The following is a 21,405-nucleotide window of genomic DNA, read 5'->3' on the forward strand; positions in this document are numbered from 1 at the left end:
AATAATCAATCTGTTATTCGAGATACTTCTGGTTTTTGTTTTGATATTGTGGTTAAGTCAGCTGTTCAAACTATTCATTAGGTCGCCCACATACAGTTCCCTAAAATAGTTTGATACGCAGAGAACATAATACAGCTAGGTTTATATTTGTATCTTAGGGAGAACAGACTGGCAAAGCCTTTGGTAAAATAACTCACTATGTATGTACAACAGTGTGAAACCTGGGTAACAGTCTTCAGTGAATGGGCTAAGGGAGAAAAAAGGTTACTCAAAGGTTATGGCATTACAAAATAATAATCATGAAAATATAGCTAAACTGCATATCTTTTAAATTTCAGTTAATATATTAAGGAAAGGCCTGATGAAACAAGCAACAAAGAGTTATCAGATTCATGAGCTGTTTGATAGTTACTATGGCAACCTATTGATGTAGTTAATCATAACAGTCACTATGTCGAACACAGTCTAGTGGGTTGCAGTTTATTGTTTCAAGATTGTCCTTATTTTTTTATCAAACTGGTGTGATAATGTCTCATTACCTCACAATCGAGCTACCTACTTCTGTAAACAACAGTGATGTCAAATTTTTCACATTTCTCATTCTGTAAACAATGACAGCTTTCAATTTTGCTTTGGGATGTGAGCCAGTAACCAATACAAGTCCTATGCTCTGCCAAACGAGCCAATCGTCTCTTAGAATTATTAAACTAGAAAATATAAATAAAAAGAAATATTAGAGTCTTGGATAGCTAGCAGAGCACACAGACTTATCACCCTGAGCTTCCAGTTCCATGTCTACCCAACAAGCCCTTTGCTATTTTCAAATGGTTGGATTTCCCTTGTTGATTTACATGTACAAATTATTACAGAAGCTTAAGTTCTCTTGAAATCTCTTCCCGTCGACTTCCCAGGTTTAATTGATGAAACTGGGCTATGATCCCTGGATTCACCCCTAGACAGGAAATAGCTGTATCGGGATCACCACTAACTAAGGGATGGATCCTGGGATCACTGAATAGAATACCTATATGGCCAAAAATTTCTTTGCTCTCTTCAAATTGTTTTTGCAACTTTCCAGACAGTTTCCCATTGTTGATTTACCCAATACAGCTTTTATTTTGAGTGACTTAAACCGCAAAACAGGAGGCGTCCACTACAGCTTTTAACAGTATTAAATTTGGATCCTTTCGGAAGCTGTTCATATGTATAATGTACCAACCTTGCTTTGCACGGTCCATCAACTTTTCAAGGGTCTCGGAGATGTATGCAATATCTTTCTTGGAAATACTTTGTGGATACTGCAAAGAGAAACATGTAGAAATATTAAATTGAGGGAAGACATGAACCTTACTGTACTTGATCTGTAACATTAAGCTAGAAACCTAAACATTGTGAAGTAAGTATTACACTAAAAATAGTGATTGTCACATTAATGTTCTAATATTCACAATGAGCAATGTACAAAAATGAAAATCCATTTTCATCTGGACACAGGGCATTGAGAACACTTGGTAATGTTATATGTACAACCTCATACCATCCATCTCTCTCTCTGTCCCCTTGCACTATCTATCCTCTCCTGTATTCACCACACCATCCATTCCTCCCTTCCCTCTGCACACCATCTCCCTTCCTCAGCACACCATCTCCCTTCCCTCTACACACCGTCTCCCTTCCCTCTGCACACCATCTCCCTTCCTTCAGCACACCATCTCCCTTCCCTCTACACACCATCTCCCTTCCCTCTGCACACCATCTCCCTTCCTCAGCACACCATCTCCCTTCCCTCAACACACCATCTCCCTTCCCTCTACACACCATCTCCCTTCCCTCTGCACACCATCTCCCTTCCCTCAGCACACCATCTCCCATCCCTCTGCACACCATCTCCATTCCTTCTGCACACCATCTCCCTTCCCTATGCACACCATCTCCCTTCCTTCAGCACACCATCTCCCTTCCCTCTGTACACCATCTCCCTTCTCTCTGTACACCATCTCCCTTCCCTCTGCACACCATCTCCCTTCCTTCTGCACACCATCTCCCTTCCCTATGCACACCATCTCCCTTCCTTCAGCACACCATCTCCCTTCCCTCTGTACACCATCTCCCTTCCCTCTACACACCATCTCCCTTCCCTCTGCACACCATCTCCCTTCCTTCTGCACACCATCTCCCTTCCCTATGCACACCATCTCCCTTCCTTCAGCACACCATCTCCCTTCCCTCTGTACACCATCTCCCTTCCCTCTACACACCATCTCCCTTCCCTCTGTACACCATCCCCCTTCCCTCTGCACACCATCTCTCTTCCTTTGCACACCATCTCCCTTCCCTCTGCACACCATCTCCCTTCCTTCAGCACACCATCTCCCTTCCCTCTGTACACCATCTCACTTCCCTCTGTACACCATCTCCCTTCCTTCTGCACACCATCTCCCTTCCCTATGCACACCATCTCCCTTCCTTCAGCACACCATCTCCCTTCCCTCTGTACACCATCTCCCTTCCCTCTACACACCATCTCCCTTCCCTCTACACACCATCTCCCTTCCTTCTGCACACCATCTCCCTTCCCTATGCACACCATCTCCCTTCCTTCAGCACACCATCTCCCTTCCCTCTGTACACCATCTCCCTTCCCTCTACACACCATCTCCCTTCCCTCTGTACACCATCTCCCTTCCCTCTGCACACCATCTCCCTTCCTTCTGCACACCATCTCCCTTCCCTATGCACACCATCTCCCTTCCTTCAGCACACCATCTCCCTTCCCTCTGTACACCATCTCCCTTCCCTCTACACACCATCTCCCTTCCCTCTGCACACCATCTCCCTTCCTTCTGCACACCATCTCCCTTCCCTATGCACACCATCTCCCTTCCTTCAGCACACCATCTCCCTTCCCTCTGTACACCATCTCCCTTCCCTCTGTACACCATCCCCCTTCCCTCTGCACACCATCTCCCTCTGCACACCATCTCCCTTCCCTCTGCACACAATCTCCCTTCCCTCAGCACACCATCTCCCTCCCTCTGCACACCATCCCCCTTCCCTCAGCACACCATCTCCCTCTGCACACCATCTCCCTTCCCTCTGCACACACCATCTCCCTTCCCTCTGCACACCATCTCCCTTCCCTCTGCACACAATCTCCCTTCCCTCAGCACACCATCTCCCTCCCTCTGCACACCATCTCCCTTCCCTCAACACACCATCTCCCTTCCCTCTGCACACCATCTCCCCTCCCTCTGCACACACCATCTCCCCTCCCTCTGCACACACCATCTCCCTTCCCTCTGCACACAATCTCCCTTCCCTCAGCACACCATCTCCCTTCCCTCTGTACACCATCTCCCTTCCCTCTGCACACCATCTCCCTTCCTTCTGCACACCATCTCCCTTCCCTATGCACACCATCTCCCTTCCTTCAGCACACCATCTCCCTTCCCTCTGCACACCATCTCCCTTCCCTCTACACACCATCTCCCTTCCCTCTGCACACCATCTCCCTTCCTTCTGCACACCATCTCCCTTCCCTATGCACACCATCTCCCTTCCTTCAGCACACCATCTCCCTTCCCTCTGTACACCATCTCCCTTCCCTCTACACACCATCTCCCTTCCCTCTGTACACCATCTCCCTTCCCTCTGCACACCATCTCCCTTCCTTCTGCACACCATCTCCCTTCCCTATGCACACCATCTCCCTTCCTTCAGCACACCATCTCCCTTCCCTCTGTACACCATCTCCCTTCCCTCTACACACCATCTCCCTTCCCTCTGCACACCATCTCCTTCCTTCTGCACACCATCTCCCTTTCCTATGCACACCATCTCCCTTCCTTCAGCACACCATCTCCCTTCCCTCTGTACACCATCTCCCTTCCCTCTGTACACCATCCCCCTTCCCTCTGCACACCATCTCTCTTCCTTTGCACACCATCTCCCCTCCCTCTGCACACACCATCTCCCTTCCCTCTGCACACCATCTCCCTTCCCTCTGCACACCATCTCCCTTCCCTCTGCACACACCATCTCCCTTCCCTCTGCACACCATCTCCCTTCCCTCTGCACACCATCTCCCTTCCCTCTGCACACCATCTCTCTTCCTTTGCACACCATCTCCCCTCCCTCTGCACACACCATCTCCCTTCCCTCTGCACACCATCTCCCTTCCCTCTGCACACCACCTCCCTTCCCTCTGCACACCATCTCCCTTCCCTCTGCACACCATCTCCCCTCCCTCTGCACACCATCTCCCTTCCCTCTACACACCATCTCCCTTCCCTCTGTACACCATCCCCCTTCCCTCTGCACACCATCTCTCTTCCTTTGCACACCATCTCCCCTCCCTCTGCACACACCATCTCCCTTCCCTCTGCACACCATCTCCCTTCCCTCTGCACACCATCTCCCTTCCCTCTGCACACCATCTCCCCTCCCTCTGCACACCATCTCCCTTCCCTCTACACACCATCTCCCTTCCCTCTGTACACCATCCCCCTTCCCTCTGCACACCATCTCTCTTCCTTTGCACACCATCTCCCCTCCCTCTGCACACACCATCTCCCTTCCCTCTGCACACCATCTCCCTTCCCTCTGCACACCATCTCTCTTCCTTTGCACACCATCTCCCCTCCCTCTGCACACACCATCTCCCTTCCCTCTGCACACCATCTCCCTTCCCTCTGCACACCATCTCCCTTCCCTCTGCACACCATCTCCCTTCCCTCTGCACACCATCTCCCTTCCCTCTGCACACCATCTCCCCTCTCTCTGCACACCATCTCCTTCCCTCAGCACACCATCTCCCTTCCCTCTGCACACCATCTCCCCTCCCTCTGCACACCATCTCCTTCCCTCAGCACACCATCTCCCTTCCCTCAGCACACCATCTCCCTTCCCTCAGCACACCATCTCCCTCTGCACACCATCTCCCTTCCCTCTGCACACAATCTCCCTTCCCTCAGCACACCATCTCCCTCCCTCTGCACACCATCTCCCTTCCCTCAGCACACCATCTCCCTTTCCTCACCACACCCATCTCTGCCTCTATCTACTTTTATTCTCCTATACCCTCTCAGCATATCAATGATCTCCTGCTACCAATCACATTCCTATCCAACCAATCAGCAAGATCTACCTTCTTAGCCTTGAAGAATTTAATCTCCAGCAACTGTGCTGCTCTCTCTGCCAGGATCATCGCATCCCTCTGGCCTTTCACAGTCCCAGCAATCACCAGCAGTGGGTAGACCATTTTCTGAAGGAGAAAGAAAAATTTAGTGTCAAGTCACACTTAAATCTTAAAAAAAAATCACAACAAAATGCCACTTATGTGTACATGAAACACTCTAAGGAGGTTGGGGGGGGGTGGCATGAATAAGCCCAAGTTATATTGAAATAACCTGTAGACTTGGCGAAGCAGTTACGTAGTGGCCGGTCTCTTGGTATCATTTCAACGCCATGCTAATTTTGCAGTCTGCGGTCTGTTCTATGCATGCCTGGCATTATTAATCTAACACTACACAATATGACCAGCTTTAATAGTTGGTTGTGAGGTTCACAGGGACAAACAAGAATGTCACCTAACAATCTACGGAATGCCGATTACAGGACATGAACATGGTATCAAAAATTACTCACAATCAATAAAGGACTATCTGGATTTTTCTTAATGAAGATATCCAACAATTGAAACGCTCTGGGAAGAAAGAAAATAAGCCCATTAATATCACAGAGTATAACAAAGTGTAACAAAGTAAAACCAAATTACAAATGAATGGCACTTGACCATGAAGATGGATTTGCTGCTTCAGTGGCATGTTTAATGATGCCCATGCCAAATCTGATAAAATCACTCTTTATATTTATACTTAATATTCAGTGAGTGAAAAAGTTAGATGGGTGCCTCCCAGGTTGATCGTACTTTGAGCAGTTCTGGTCAAAATTGTGCAGAAAAAAACTAGAAATTCCATATAGCTGCTTCTACATATAAAATAACTGCACACAGTTGAAAGGTTTTTATTAAATACCAGACATCACAATATGCCACTAGGAACACTCAGACATATCAATAACAAAGTTGGCCGTCCTTACCTCAGCTTGAAGTGGACAACGGTCTCCTCGTTAAGCTTGGCATCAAACTTTTGATTCTTCTTCTTCTTGGTTCGGAATACGTCAGCGAGGGTATCGTCGAAGGCGGCCATGGCTTCGTCGTTGAGGTCACTATCAGAGTCATCCTGAGGACATTTAAATAATTAAATTGATGAATAGATAATCAAATCATTAGACAAGATACAGATCAAAACCAGATATAGAAGGAATGAAAAATATTCAGGCATCTTAGAAGCAGAGAAATTATAAGAAAAAAGGTTAATATCGACTATCAGATAAATATCTATTCTCACAAGTGATTTTCAGTGTTGTTGGGTTCGGACACATAAAGATTAGAATAACTATGAGATGTTGACAATTATAACAGCGAAATATCTTGAGCTCAGTACATAGTGGGGATGTTTGTCTACACAAGCAAGAATGGTTTGGCACCGCAGGGGAGGGGCTGCATGGGGATGGGTGGGGGAGGGGAAAGGTAATGCAGGTATTTTCTTTGGTTCATATGTATTTCATATCACATTACTGCTTGCCAAATCATATGTGATACTCATAGTATAATTAGACAATACAATGTTTTTTAATTACATACAATTCAAAAATTTCATACCTAATGTTGTTTCAGTATGCCGGCATCACCTGGAGGGGGGACGAGGGGGGGGGGAGGTGGTGAGGGGAAGGTAATGCAGGCATTTTCTTTGGTTCATTTTTATTTCATATCACACCACTGCTAGTTGAGTCATATGTGACCCTAGTAGTGTAGTTAGACAACACAATGTTTTTTTTTAATTACATAAAATTCATACCTAATGTTGTTTTAGTATGCAGGCATCACTGGGAAGGGGGGGGAGAGGAGAGGGGGCGGTAAAGCAGGCATTTTCTTTGGTTCATTTTGATTTCATATCATATTACTGCTAGTCCAGTCATATCTGACACTAGTAGTGTAATTAGACAATATAATTTTTTTAAATTACTTAAACTTCATAATTTTCATACCTCTTGTTGTTTCAGTACGCCGGCGTCACCGAGAGCATTCATGACTTCCTTCCTAAAAGCAGCATCTACAGGAGCAGTTTCTTCATCTTCATCATCGTCGTCGTCATCTGACGAATCCGAATCTTCATCTTCATCGACATCCTGAGGAGTAAAATTCAGACATTTGTTTCAAAGAATCTGAGAATAAACCTTGCCGCTTTGATTCATACACATGGAGCTATTTATCCTTCCCTTCCTTATTTACTTAATAAAAGAATGACAAGCCTTTACTAAACGTTACTAAAATATCTTCTTTGCAAAGTTTAAAGACTCTTATCAGTGCATTAAAGACCGGTTGAGACTCTATTGCAGCATGTTATTGATATTGTTAGGATTGATTTTGTTAGACTTGCCAAAAATATACTTGCCTGCAAAGATCATCCTCTTACATTGTGAACTATAACCTCTCTGTGCAATAATACAAAATACAATTTCAGAAATCCTCAACTCACTCCAAGTTTTAAAATCACACTTTTTAGAAATTCCTTTATTTACAGAAGCTGCACTTTTTACCAAAAATGGAGTTTCAGAACCCCTGTTATAATCATCTGAAGTATTATAATATTCAATATTGATATCTTTAGTATACTTTAATGTTTTCAAATTTGACCTCTAACTAATCACTGTAATTATGTTTCCTTTATATACTTCTTATCTTATTTATAAATTTATATTTACAATGGAATAAATAAAATAAAATAAAATTAATAAAACAACTATTGTGCTAATGGATGCACTAGACGGGAGATGCGATGATGCAAACATAACAACAACTACCACTTTCAATCCAAAAGTTATACCTCTGTGGTTCTTTTCTTTCCGTTTAATATTTTATTTTCTCCTCCTTCTCCATCTTCATCTTCTTCCAGAGCAGCATCTTCCTCTATCAACTCCTCATCTTCACCATCTGAGAAACAGAGCAAAAAAAACCAAGTGAAAATAACCCAGATTATCCATGGATTACCAAGATGATTATAACCTTGTATTAACCCAGCTGATAACTACCATACATAATTCTTTAATACTGCACAGAGTCAATCATGCATCATGTTGTAAGTTTGTACATATACCTTAGCAACGGTTGCAGCAAAAAAACTGACAGAGACACAACAAAGAGGAGTGAATGTCCAAGTACTTTTAATGCACTATTAAAATTCAGATCAGTTCAAATTTATTTCTAATATTATCTTACGGAAATAAAGAATCACCTCAACATCTGTGAAATTGATCATTTTTCTCAATTTTACCTGATTCTTCATCGCCATCAAAAGACAAAAGAGACATCAGCTTCTGTTTATCTGGATCAAACATCTGCGCATCAGAAACAAAGGGAGCCAAAAGATTAATTGAGGATTGACGAGTTCATGAAGGATCATTTCAAGAATGAACAGTTCTTGAGCATTGAAGTAACATAAGTACTTCAAATCTCAACCTCAATACCATATAAAAAGTAAACACTTCAAATGGCTTAACTTGAGTGATTATAATCCCTGATAAAATTACCCTTATTTGCTTTAATCTTGCTGTTTCTCATGACTGACAGGCAAACAGACAGACAGATTGACAATCACACACACTGACAATAGCATAGGTTCCTTCATACATAGCTTTACTGCTATGAGCCAAAACTGTTCAATTTAACATAAATGAAACCTTATAAACCACTATCATGCAAAACCATATTGTGCAGTTAAGGTGTATCTAACTAAACATGCAGAAAACTGGCTTTCATTTGGCAATTGACATTCAAAACATGAATTTCTCGTCAAATATACTACCAACAATGATTTATTGTATTCTTCATACGGTTTTCAAAACTGCTGCTCTTTGCAGCCCTTCGAAATGTTAACATCATCTCTGACAAATATTAAATTGATTATAGAATTGATTTTGAGGACTTACATCCAGGATGAGCTGCAGAGAGCTCTCTGTGAGATTTGAACAAATGATTTTGAAGGAATGTTCGACCACGGTTCGAAGGAGGTGAGAGGACCTGGCAAGCAGGCTGATCAATATTTCAACGATCACTTCCATCCACTCTGGCTCTGAGAATGAAAAGATAGAAGAGTTCATAATTCAATCCTTCAAAGTGATTTTTTGTCGGCAGACTTATAGAGGGTCCCGTACTCGTATTCTATCATAGTTACCAATACCTTGCACTCACTCTCATGGATTCTAACTCATACTTGTACTTGAGGGGGGGGGGGGCATTTTGGAAATGAATTATTCATACTCATGCTTAGGTCTTGTACTCTTGTCCTAATACTCACACCACTGGGTATTCTACTTGTACTCATATTCACACTGTTGTACTCAAAACTACAAGTCTCTTTGCTGAATAACATGAATACGCAATTCATAAACACTGACTATTCATCGTCATGTAATATTTACCATCCATTTTGAGTTTTAAGCCAAGGAATAACTATAATGAGTACTGTGAATACTGATTTAAAGAGTCTAATGTACAACTCTTTTCAAATTAGGAACTGTGTTGCTGGGAGATAAAGGGAACAAGTTTTTCTCCATTCATTGATTGACTTTCAAATATAAAGTACTTCTCTCCATCTAGAGCATAAATCTTTTTTTCATATTTTTATAACCATTGATTTTACAAAAAATGAGATGAAATTAGTTTTGGGGTGGTCGAGGTGAGTGGTACATACTTGTAACAAGACTAAAATTGTTACAATTTACTCTCACACATTCTTGATAAGTTTAATCAAACAGAGATGTTTTTGGTGAAATTTCCCCATCTGGGTAATTCTAGTGTAAAATGCACAATTTCTCCAGTCCAGTCCTCCATTTTAGTTCTATCAAGTGACATCATGATCTCCCATTACATGCTATCAAAGAATATTATGTTATCAGAGAATAGTATGCTATCAGAGAATAGTATGCTATCAGAGAATATTATGCTATCAGAGAATATTATGCTATTAGAGAATATTATGCTATCAGAGAATAGTATGCTATTAGAGAATATAAAGCTATCATATAATATTATGCTATTAGAGAATATTATGCTATCAGAGAATATTATGTTTTCATTGTTTATCTGTTATTGTCAGAAAATTATCCTAAACTAACCATCTGTTTTCTTTTTCAATTTGTCTTTCTTTCCCATGGCTTTCTCAAAACATAGTTGAAGATCCTGCGTAAAAAAAAGGGGAAAAAGCACGAATTAATAGATATCTTCATTTCTGCGTAAAACGTAGCTCGGTCAGAGTATACATAACAGTTGAAATCTAAAGCCATACATTGCCACTAAATGTACCCAGTGTAGGTTAACGTCCCTCACCTCTAGAATCTCGGCACACTGCTCCGGTTCACGGAAGGTTTGTAGACCGACCTGAAGAAAGAGCAGCTGGAAGGCGAGACCGGCGGTGGCTGAAGTACCGTCCGAATACTTCTTGTGAATTTTATCGACTGTAGCTATCATCGTCTCCCAAGCCTCTTGAACCTAAAATCAAATGTAGAAACAAAGTAGTGAGGGACTACGAGGTCAAGAAGGAAAGATTCCTCTGTAAGTTTAAAAAATAACACTGTAATTAAACCTGTAGAGTGCTAAACCCTTGCAGTTTTGCTTTAATTGATCAAGAAGATCTTGAAGCAATCTTTACGTTGTGCCAACAATTTCACCAAAACCTACCTCTGCCTTTTATTAAAATAAGATTTTAATTGATCAAACTAAAACAGGCGTGTAGATCTAAAACCAGCAGATATTGTGCAAGTAGACTCCCGAAAAGAAAACACAAATGAAGCAAACAACACAACAAAAATAACCTGATAAGCACCAAATCCAATTTCACACATAAAGCAAACATGAAAAGACGACTATGACGACAATTAACTGGGTACAATACTACTTGAGCTGTATCCGGTCTTGTCTAAGTCTGGATGACAGAGGTACTTACTTCTTCAGAGAATGGTGTCAGGCATTCCACTGAATCTGATGAGAGTAATGTCTAAAAGAAGATGGAAATCAAAAAATATATAAATAAAGATATGCACAATCTCTACTGCAAAACTGTACATCACTCTGATCAGAAGCACTTGTTTTTGTATTGTGGAATGTTTTGTGTGTGTCTACGTGTGTGTATTCTAAAAGATCATGGTAAATTTTGCCTTAGTTCTCAGGTCCAGCTCTTGTTTTCTTTTAAATTATGAACCTCATTATGCATTATTTTGCTCGGCGTAAGCAACAAAACAATTTAATCCAATTATGGGATTTGGATACAAAAAGGATGCTACTGCAAAAGACCAAGGGTGTGGGGTAAAGGGTGGGTAGCCAGCAAATTATATATAGCAGCTGTTGCATAATATGCATGCATAATATGATATCAACTTCACATGAAGAAACACCCAACCGAAAAAAAAAAAATGGTAAGATTTCCTGGAGAGATTTGATCCTGAAGACATATGCTGCCTGCATTTTATGAATATTAAACTCTCTGTATTTATTATTCGACAGAATGTTCATCCAGACAAATGTACTTTCCACATCCAATCTCTCATACAAAGCAGTATGTTGATTAGGGCATAACTCCTTATAAGGGAAAATATCTGAAAATATTTGCAGGAGTATTTGAAGTCCCCGTACCTCCTATCAATTGCTTTGTTTTTACAGATTTAGTGTGAATTTTCAGAAGCTGTTTACATAAAGTTCCCTGTAAATATTTGAAATTCTTTCTGGGAAGGAAAACAAGTTTCATATATAGTCTTTCTATTTTTGAATCTTTGATCATGTTACTATGACAAAGAGATAATGTAAACAAGAACAGTGCCTGAATTGCTTTAAGGTGGACGTGCAAACATTAATTCACCATGACAACCCTCACCTTAGCATGGTTGACCAATTTGTATGCCCGTAGAGTGCCATCTGGAGCAACACCATGAAGCCGTAGATCTGGTTCGGCTGTCAATGAAAACCAAATATGCATTTTAGTTGTTTCTGATCATTAAAACTTGATACTGATGATAAGGCAGATTGCCAGGTGCAAAAAGCAAACAGGATTATAAAATCAAGGATAACAGATGAGGTATATCTCTTATCAAAACATTAAGGAGACATGTTTTTTTTTTAATCAGAAATGAAATTGAAGCCACAAAAAAATTCTTCTTTTCAGACAGTGTCTTCGGTTAAAAATATCGAGCAAATCGGTTCTCGATGGGGAAATCATTTGATGGTAATATGTTGTAATCCAAGCTAATATCTTAATATCCAAGCAGAGGTATGTGTTTCCGAGCATGAATGAGCAGTCAAATCTAAAGCCCTGGTTTCTCTTTGTAACAACATATGGTTTCATTTGTGGTTATAAAAAAAATTAAACAAATTTTAGATTACAAATTTGATGCCATGTCTGTCTAATATTGGAACTAACAAAGACTTATATAACAGATGGGAACATTTCCTGGTTTGTGTTTAAATTTATATGAAAATCATAATCAAGCAATATCTAGGGTGCATAAAGGTACCTGAGTTCCTGTAAAGCTCTAGTTTGTTACTAATTTGCTGTAATCCAGTGTACTTTGAGTTTGGTTTATACTACTGAAAATTTACTTTTCTCTTATTCCAAATCTGATATGTTACGAGATTAAAACTTATGGCCAGTTAAAAGCATTGGGAACTTTAACAATATATCCACATATTGCAATTTGGACTCACCATGAAAAGGTGGACTGTTGCTAAGGATCTCCACCGCTGAATAAAAATGTTGAGCTATCTCCTCTCTAAGATCCCCTGTGATTGGTGGATAATTGGCCTATTAAAAAAAATCCACATATATAAACATTCATTTATTGCACTTTCATTTAAGATCTCTTGTGGTTTGAGGATAAGTTTTGCATTAAAAATATAAACAAAAAATGTAAATAAAGTCATTAAATCGTTAAGTACTTCTATGACCTCTTTGTTCAAAATGTTAGGACTTTGTGCATCTTCTGGAGAAACAAATATAAGCTCCATAGATTTACAAAGTCCATGTTTAATTTAGCATGCAAATACCCCTTGATGGTATTAGTTCACACAAAAAGGTCTACAAAGCATGCTGAAAGACTTAACCTTAATCGCAGAGAATAACTTTGTTTCACTCTACAGTTTGCCTGTTGTTGCCTTGTCACTATTTATCATTTTGCATAGTGAATCTCATATACCATCATACAGTGGCGGAGGTATACTAGGGGTATTGGTCAGGAGAGGCGAGAATGGTCTGTAGAGCGCCTTTGACACTATCAAAGTGGAGCGCCACCATAGGTTGGCGCAGAGCATACAGACATTTTTTGAGTAAAGATACTCCCTAGATCGCCGGAAATGACCCTTTTCGTGCCTTGCTAATTTGATAAAAAATTTGATAAATTAAAGACCACCCTTAGAGCATTTTGTCAGAAAATTACACCAACAAAATGTGACAAATGTCAATAAAAAAGTCAATAATCGCGAATAAGTATAAAGTGGTAAAAAGCTGAAATGGGCGCCAGCAGTCCATTTGAGTCCGTTCGGGCATCGGCCCCCCTGACTGTATGGACGCTCAGCCACTGCCATCATATCCTCTTTTTTAAACTAGCTATAAACAAACCGATGATCCAATAAGGTGTATCCAAGCAAGAAACAAAAGCAAAGAAAGAAAAAAACAACAAATTGGTAAATACTGATAAATACCCAGCAGAGGGTTTCTGAAACCGTTTTAATGCCATGTAAGACATTTTGTATGTTTCTATCCTTGCAGAATATAATGTAATATAACATGTGGAGAGTTTCATTGCTATGAAACCTATATATTCCCCCTGCTGGTCTTCACCTGGTTTTTAACTGCAAAGAATGCATGCAGGAAGAAAAACTGGGCCGCCTCCATCATCCATCCTTCTTCTCTCGGTACGTTCGGATTCTTCATCAACGTTAACATCTGACAAAAGAGAATGCATATAAGATGGCAGGTCAAAGCAGATGACCAAACAAAATAAACTGATGTAAAATATAAATGAGAAACATGCATTTAAATTCACACTTTCAACATTTGTTTTTCTTCATTCTTTCAAAACCAGAGACAGAGGAACGAAGGAACATGATTTAGACAGCTTGCAGTCACAGAACGTGCAATGGGAAAACTTATAGCATTATTCGTTGGTATTTATAAGTCTCTCACTGGATAACGAAAAATGAAGGAAGTCCTTCTAAATGTTAGGACTTTGTGCATCTTCTGGAGAAACAAATATAGGCTCCATAGATTTACAAAGTCCATGTTTAATTTAGCATGCAAATACCCCTTGATGGTATTAGTTCACACAAAAAGGTCTACAAAGCATGCTGAGAGACTTAACCTTAATCGAAGAAAAATTTGTTTCTCTTCAGTGTGCCTGTTGGTGTCTTTTCACTATTTTCATATACACTTATCTGCATATTGGTATGGTATGTCACAAGAAAACAGATTCAGAGTGGATATCAGCAGGTGCTCTGATGGTGCTAATTACTTATCTGCATATTGGTATGGTATGTAATAGGTCAAAAGGCAACCATAGACTGTGTGTATTATGAAGTGCTCCAATGGTGCTGTTTACTTATCTGCATATTGGTATGATATGAAATAGGTCACAAAGACAACCATCTAGTGTGTGTATTATCAGGTGCTCTGATGGTGCTGTTTACTAATCTGCATATTGGTATGGTATGAAATAGGTCACAAAGACAACCATCTAGTGTGTGTATTATCAGGTGCTCTGATGGTGCTGTTTACTAATCTGCATATTGGTATGGTATGAAATAGGTCACAAAGACAACCATCTAGTGTGTGTATTATCAGGTGCTCTGATGGTGCTGTTTACTAATCTGCATATTGGTATGGTATGAAATAGGTCACAAAGACAACCATCTAGTGTGTGTATTATCAGGTGCTCTGATGGTGCTGTTTACTAATCTGCATATTGGTATGGTATGAAATAGGTCACAAGACAACCATCTAGTTTGTGTATTATCAGGTGCTCTGATGGTGCTGTTTAATTTGGTTATGATAACTCTTTGCATAAAGGTATGGTATGTAACACTTCACAAGATAACAGATATCCGGTCTGTAAATTATGAAGTGCTCTGACTGTGTTGTATCGTTTCGTTACATTAACCTTACCTGTCTGCAAATCCACCTTCTGACTCCAGCAAAGTCCGCACTCTCGGTCTCCTTAAAGAAGAGCTCCTTTAGCCATTCCAGGTACATCTTAATCCCCTCTCCATTAAGCTAATGTAAAAGGAGAACAAAGTACAGTTCACTACGTATTTATCTCTCGAATGGAATTTTATTTATAGCCAATAGTGAATGCTGTCAAATGAAAGAATTCAAGATAAAAGGGTATAAAAATGGCAGATGTGAATGCCTTCCCCACCCCCAACCCTGCCATCCTCTCACCAGCAACACCCTCTGATTCTCAAAGACCAAACAAGTTTAAACTCTGCTTCTATTCTATACCTCACTCAAACAAATAATTACATGGTTTTAAAAAAGAGTCACTCTGTTAGCTGATAATGCCCAGATAAAGTTTACATAATTTACTCACACTGCTGATCATATTGGCCAATGTTTTTGTCCTTGTGATGGCATCAAAGTGGATATAAGCAGGGCTGTGTAAGAAAACAAAGGAAGGTCACTGATTTACAAAGCACTCCCTTCATCTTATGGGTAAAAAAAAATGTCTTTGAGATCTTCTTCTGACAACTTCATTCAAAGCTGCTCCTTCAACTTCAACTCACTTTATGAATAGTAAAATAGTAAAATGATCTCACAAACACTTCCATTACAGACATACAAAAAAAAAAACTTTCTTTAAGCTTTTTTGCATGAATATGCACAAAATTAGAAAGTCAGACTTTTAATGAATGCATTAAGAGGCATGGTCAACAAGAGCACCTCCAAAGTTCATGGGAATATATATCATGTCGTGCCCTAAGCTGGTGATCCCCAAATAAAGTGTGACCCGAAAATACATTTACGAACACTGCTAATCACGTTGACCGTAGTTTTTTGTCCTTGTAAAGGCATCAAAGTGGACCTATATTTCCTCCTAAGGTAAAAATCTTTCATGACAAATGAATTATCCAAACACCTCCATAACAATTCAAATTGGGATGGACGTTAAATGCTTGTATCCAGACTTATTTTGAATTTTCCTTCATCATCCAGTCATTTGATCCATTATTCTTAAGTGTCAATAGGATAAAAACAGAGCAGACTTCCATTCAATCAATCAAATCAATCAATCAATCAATTGACTAGAAATGTAGGACACAGAGACACCTACATAAAGGGGAACATGAACGTCACAAAGGAATGTAGGTGATATGCATATTCATGTAATTAGAATAACTATCACTCAGTTGGGACAATTTCGTGTCCCACTTTCAGAGCACTTGTACTGACAGTATGGGCAGTATGAATATCCTGTCTCTATCAGCAAAACATTAGGAACTGTTCATACTGTCAGTACAAGTGCTTTGAAGCATGTATAAGAGTACAGTATATAGTGGTATTAGCATTAGTATCAGATAAAGGTAAGGAACTGTTCATACTGTCAGTACGAGCGCTTTATAGCATGATATGAGAGTACAGTATAGAGAGGTATTAGCAGTGGGAAATTGTCCCTACATGCAAATTAACTATACATAGGTTGTGGTGAAAAACATAAAATATACAAATGTCACACGAGTTCTCAAAAATGAATATCAAACTTGTGCAAAATAAATAACACTTTTTTGTTACCAAACCAGGACTACTGGATACCATTAAAGGATATCATTTCTGGTTTTAAATGTGAGGAACTTATGCATCTTGTAGTGGAATGATTCCACAGAATGACAAACTCCATGTTTAATTTAGCAAGCATATACCCCTTGACGGTATTAGTTCACACAACAAGGTCTACAATGCGTGCATAGGATAAGGACCATACCCTAACATTCTCAGGGTCCAGATAAATTACATCAAAATTTAGAAAACATTGGGTTTAGAGGGCAAAACCCAAAATCAAAATCACCAAATCAAAATTAAGTCTTGTTCGTTGGTTCGTACCTTGAAAATAGACACCTCAGCAACGAAAGCTGTTTTGAAGCTGTTGAAAAGGCAGCAACCAGAGAGGGCAGCCTGAGAGTCTGAAAGAACAAACACAGGAAAGATGTCACGTATAGCATAAGACTGCCTTGACTATAAAAATGCCCCCCCTCCGCCCCAACAATGCAACACTCTCCGTTCCCTCCCCTAACAGTAACCCCCACCGTAAAGCAATATAGAGTTACCATGCGTTGCTGGTCAGACAACAATCTGTTAACTAAAAATTGAATAGCAGTATACCAGTAACCATGGCAACCTTGTATCAAATAGACCATAAACTCTTACAAAGCTGACAAGTTCTTGTCTTATTCTTCCTTTGTCTTTTCTTTTGGCCAGTTTGTCCAGCAAAAACTCTGCGATCTTTGGCGAGAACAGCTCGGGGATGTCTTTTTCCTTGCAGTGTGGTAGTAGGCGCTCTAAGACTGTGAAGATGTGTACACAGGCATAGGAATCATCCAGACAGAGGCCATCTAATCAAAGAACAAAAGGCATTATACAATAGGTTTGATATGATAATCTAAACAATTGTGTACAAAGGCATAGGAATCATCCAGACAGAGGCCATCTAATAAAAGAACAAAAGGCATTATACAATAGGTTTGATATGGTAATCTAAACAATTGTGTACAAAGGCATAGCAATCATCCAGACAGAGACCATCTAATAAAAGAACAAAAGGCATGATACAATAGGTTTGATATGGTAATCTAAACAATTGTGTACAAAGGCATAGGAATCATCCAGACAGAGACCATATAATAAAAGAACAAAAGGCATGATACAATAGGTTTGATATGATAATCTAACCAATTGTGTACATAGGCATAGGAATCATCCAGACAGAGGCCATCTAATAAAAGAACAAAAGGCATGATACAATAGGTTTGATATGATAATCTAAACAATTGTGTACAAAGGCATAGGAATCATCCAGACAGAGGCCATCTAATAAAAGAACAAAAGGCATGATACAATAGGTTTGATATGATATTCTAAACAATTGTGTACAAAGGCATAGGAATCATCCAGACAGAAACCATCTTAAAGAACAAAACGTATTATACAATAGGTTTGATATGATATTCTAAACAATTGTGCACAAGGGCATAGGAATCATCCAGACAGAGACCATCTTAAAGAACAAAAGGTATTATACAATAGGTTTGATATGACATTCTAAACAATTGTGCACAAGGGCATAGGAATCATCCAGACAGAGACCATCTAAAAGATCAAAAGGCATGATACAATAGGTTTGATATGATAATCTAAACAATTGTGTACAAAGGCATAGGAATCATCCAGACAGAGGCCATCTAAAAGAACAAAAGGCATGATACAATAGGTTTGATATGATAATCTAACCAATTGTGTACAAAGGCATTGGACATTTTTTAACATTCTGTGCAACGTTTTACGGAATGAAATTACGACCGAAACGGACTAAGGAACAAAGCTTTAAGGTATCGTACGAGTAAGACACATGACGATGGAGATGACTTACTCTCGATGACTTCATTCCAAAACTCCTTCATCTGTTTCCTGTTTTTCAAGAGATGGGCTGTCAGGACATCCTCAAAGACAAGACAGTTCAGGTTGTGGACGGCCGCTTCCTGTACAGAATGAGGAATAATTTAAACGACTGGTTTGCATTTTACGTTAAATTTCATCTTCCGCTGCACCAATACTTGAGTGCAATAAATATTGTTTGTCTGCTGATTTGAGTTGTAGGACAAGTATTTAGTGAAACAAGACAGTCAATTACTTCGGGTAAACAAACAAAGCATTTCAGCATTATAGGCCTACATACATTTCAAAGTAGGTGTACAGGCCTAGCCTATTTTGAGTATAAGAATCTGGGCTGATGTGGTTGACTGCTTAATCGGAAATTGGAAAGGTTAGTTCAATATATTTCTACAAAGGGCTGCCAATTAGCAGATATGTCAGTGACACTATAGAAATCAAGAACTGTACATTTAAATATTTTATTTGTCTTATATATTATTTACAATTTTAACTTATTTCTGATCTATATTGATGTGACAATCTAAAAATGTATATAAAAACAATGTTCAGTCAACAAGTTGTTCCAAATGACAAACACTAAGCAAAACTTACAACAAACAGCTTTTGAATTTGTTTGAAGTTCTCCTTGTGAAAGATGTCTTGATGACCGAATTTCTCCTCGACATATTGGGCTGCGACAGTTTTCTGGAACAAGTGATTGGGATAAAAGATTAACACAAAACTGGCAAGGACATTGTAAACGAGGTTGGCCAAAGCAAAAACATTTCAAGGGATTAACTTGATCTGGTACTGCCTAATAAAGCTGCTAATACCAAAAGAGCAAATTGTCCACACAAACATAAAGTTGGATGCCAGTGTTAGTACAAAGAACCTTACCACTATCTGCATTTTATGATAAACATAATAGATAAACCTAACATTGCAAAACATCTGACCACTCAAATTAAACCTCTAAATTTTTGTTAGAACAGAATCTATGAATATCAAGTACTGCAATATGTGGAAACGTAACACTTCAGCATATACCCATTTTTCTACGATTTGGCACATTTTACAATTTTATGACACCAACAATCATAATGATTGTCGATGGATAACTCATGTTACATGGAATCTGTTTTTGGAAAATGCAAACTTGTACATTAGACCTTGTTGACTAAAACCTAAAACTTGGTGTAATATAGCAAGTGCAGCGTGTAACTTGGAAAAAGTATTTCTACCATCACAATATTGATAATACAGTCGCCGTCTTTAACTGAAATGAATTCTAAAGAGCTCATAACAACATTTTAGGTAATAAATTAAAGAATGGACCTAGTCAGCCAATGGAGACTACTTACTGGAAACCTTTCACGGCATACAGAGAGAAGGGCGACAGCGTTTGGCTTACTTTGGTCCCATCCTCTAAACTCAGATTTCACATCAGGCCATACATGTTTAGAGAACACATTCTCTGGAATCTGGAAGGATTGCAAAAGATTCATAAAATAATCATAAAAGGTTCTTGACAAAATATGGGTGAAATTATCAAAATTAAATTGTGTGACTCTTACATAACAAGAGTAGGAAATCACCTGTACAATCATGAAGGGTATCACATGGCGATTACAATAAACTGTGAATCACGATGACTCGAACAATGATCTAAATCCCAATCGATCAAATGTTTAAGAGAAAACTTGTATCTTTCTTCTTCCTGCCACAAGTCAGTCAAAAGTAGATAATCACAAAGATCACACTTGCATCAAATTCTTGATCCCCCAATGAAAGTTACCATGACAATTCTCTTCCACCTTTTAGCCCCTCCCCTCCTCTCCTCCCCCCAACCTCTCTACCATGTATGTCAAGAGGCAATGATAACTCATTTTTGTTGACTTAATCCCAATGAGCACTGAGATATAGTTTATATTTTAAAAATAAATTTAAATGACTGCATACCGTATGCAAATCACAACTTCCCAATTCGCAACTCTCATCCCTTCCCACCTCTTCCATGTTCACCATTCACTTGTTCACACAAAACAACTGGATGCGGTTTTGTATACTATTTTAATTCATTTCAGTGTGCATGTTTTACACTGCAGGGTACCAAACTGTTGTAGTGAAGATTAACCCTACTGAGATATATCGACACAGGACTCAAAGAAACACACAGTAAAAGATGGGTGGCCAGTTTCCAAGAGCCATAAGAAACGTAGCATGTATTGTGAGGTCATGCACTCGAGGGTGCACCACACTATCACACCTACCTTCTTGACTAGGTCAATCAGAGCCAGGTAGCTGATGTCATGCAGATATGATTTCTGTTTGGATAACTTCTTCATTTCTCTGACTACTCTATTGACGATGCTACCTTTTTCCTACGAAGGAAAGAAGACAAAAATGACAAATATTTTATTAACTAGTTGAAAGCTGCAAAAAAAGGACACACAAAAACACTCAAGCGTGAATCGGGCCAGTGCAACCTCTGGGTAGAAGAAAAGCTGACAATCCTACACGCCAAAGACAAAATAAACCCAAAACAGAGTTCATCTCTAAGTGTCACCACTGTAACAAACCGCCCAACCACGCAAGGAAAAAATAAGAACAAGCGACCGTACACGTTCAGTTGTCTGATGATCGCCGTGCAGGTGTGCAA

At 39.6% G+C, this 21,405-nt stretch overlaps 1 protein-coding gene across 1 annotated transcript in view; it reads right to left on the reverse strand.

The window, feature by feature from the left end:
* Positions 1-21,405, reverse strand: part of LOC139980526 (myb-binding protein 1A-like protein) — a 39,996-nt gene that overhangs the window by 14,870 nt on the left and 3,721 nt on the right. The window contains exons 5-27 of the mRNA XM_071992224.1: positions 21,017-21,127; positions 20,108-20,227; positions 19,359-19,451; positions 18,745-18,853; positions 17,526-17,710; positions 17,202-17,281; positions 15,694-15,757; positions 15,270-15,377; positions 13,950-14,054; positions 12,818-12,914; positions 11,991-12,067; positions 11,067-11,117; positions 10,451-10,612; positions 10,240-10,303; positions 9,052-9,194; positions 8,397-8,460; positions 7,950-8,056; positions 7,111-7,251; positions 6,100-6,242; positions 5,647-5,704; positions 5,147-5,263; positions 1,220-1,298; positions 198-247 (exon numbers count right to left, since the gene is read on the reverse strand). Coding sequence (XP_071848325.1) covers positions 198-247; positions 1,220-1,298; positions 5,147-5,263; positions 5,647-5,704; positions 6,100-6,242; positions 7,111-7,251; positions 7,950-8,056; positions 8,397-8,460; positions 9,052-9,194; positions 10,240-10,303; positions 10,451-10,612; positions 11,067-11,117; positions 11,991-12,067; positions 12,818-12,914; positions 13,950-14,054; positions 15,270-15,377; positions 15,694-15,757; positions 17,202-17,281; positions 17,526-17,710; positions 18,745-18,853; positions 19,359-19,451; positions 20,108-20,227; positions 21,017-21,127 — 2,328 coding nt within the window. The remainder of the gene's footprint in view (positions 1-197; positions 248-1,219; positions 1,299-5,146; positions 5,264-5,646; positions 5,705-6,099; positions 6,243-7,110; positions 7,252-7,949; positions 8,057-8,396; positions 8,461-9,051; positions 9,195-10,239; positions 10,304-10,450; positions 10,613-11,066; positions 11,118-11,990; positions 12,068-12,817; positions 12,915-13,949; positions 14,055-15,269; positions 15,378-15,693; positions 15,758-17,201; positions 17,282-17,525; positions 17,711-18,744; positions 18,854-19,358; positions 19,452-20,107; positions 20,228-21,016; positions 21,128-21,405) is intronic.

This window comes from Apostichopus japonicus, chromosome 15 (assembly GCF_037975245.1).
Source record: "Apostichopus japonicus isolate 1M-3 chromosome 15, ASM3797524v1, whole genome shotgun sequence".
NCBI classification, from domain to species: domain Eukaryota; kingdom Metazoa; phylum Echinodermata; class Holothuroidea; order Aspidochirotida; family Stichopodidae; genus Apostichopus; species Apostichopus japonicus.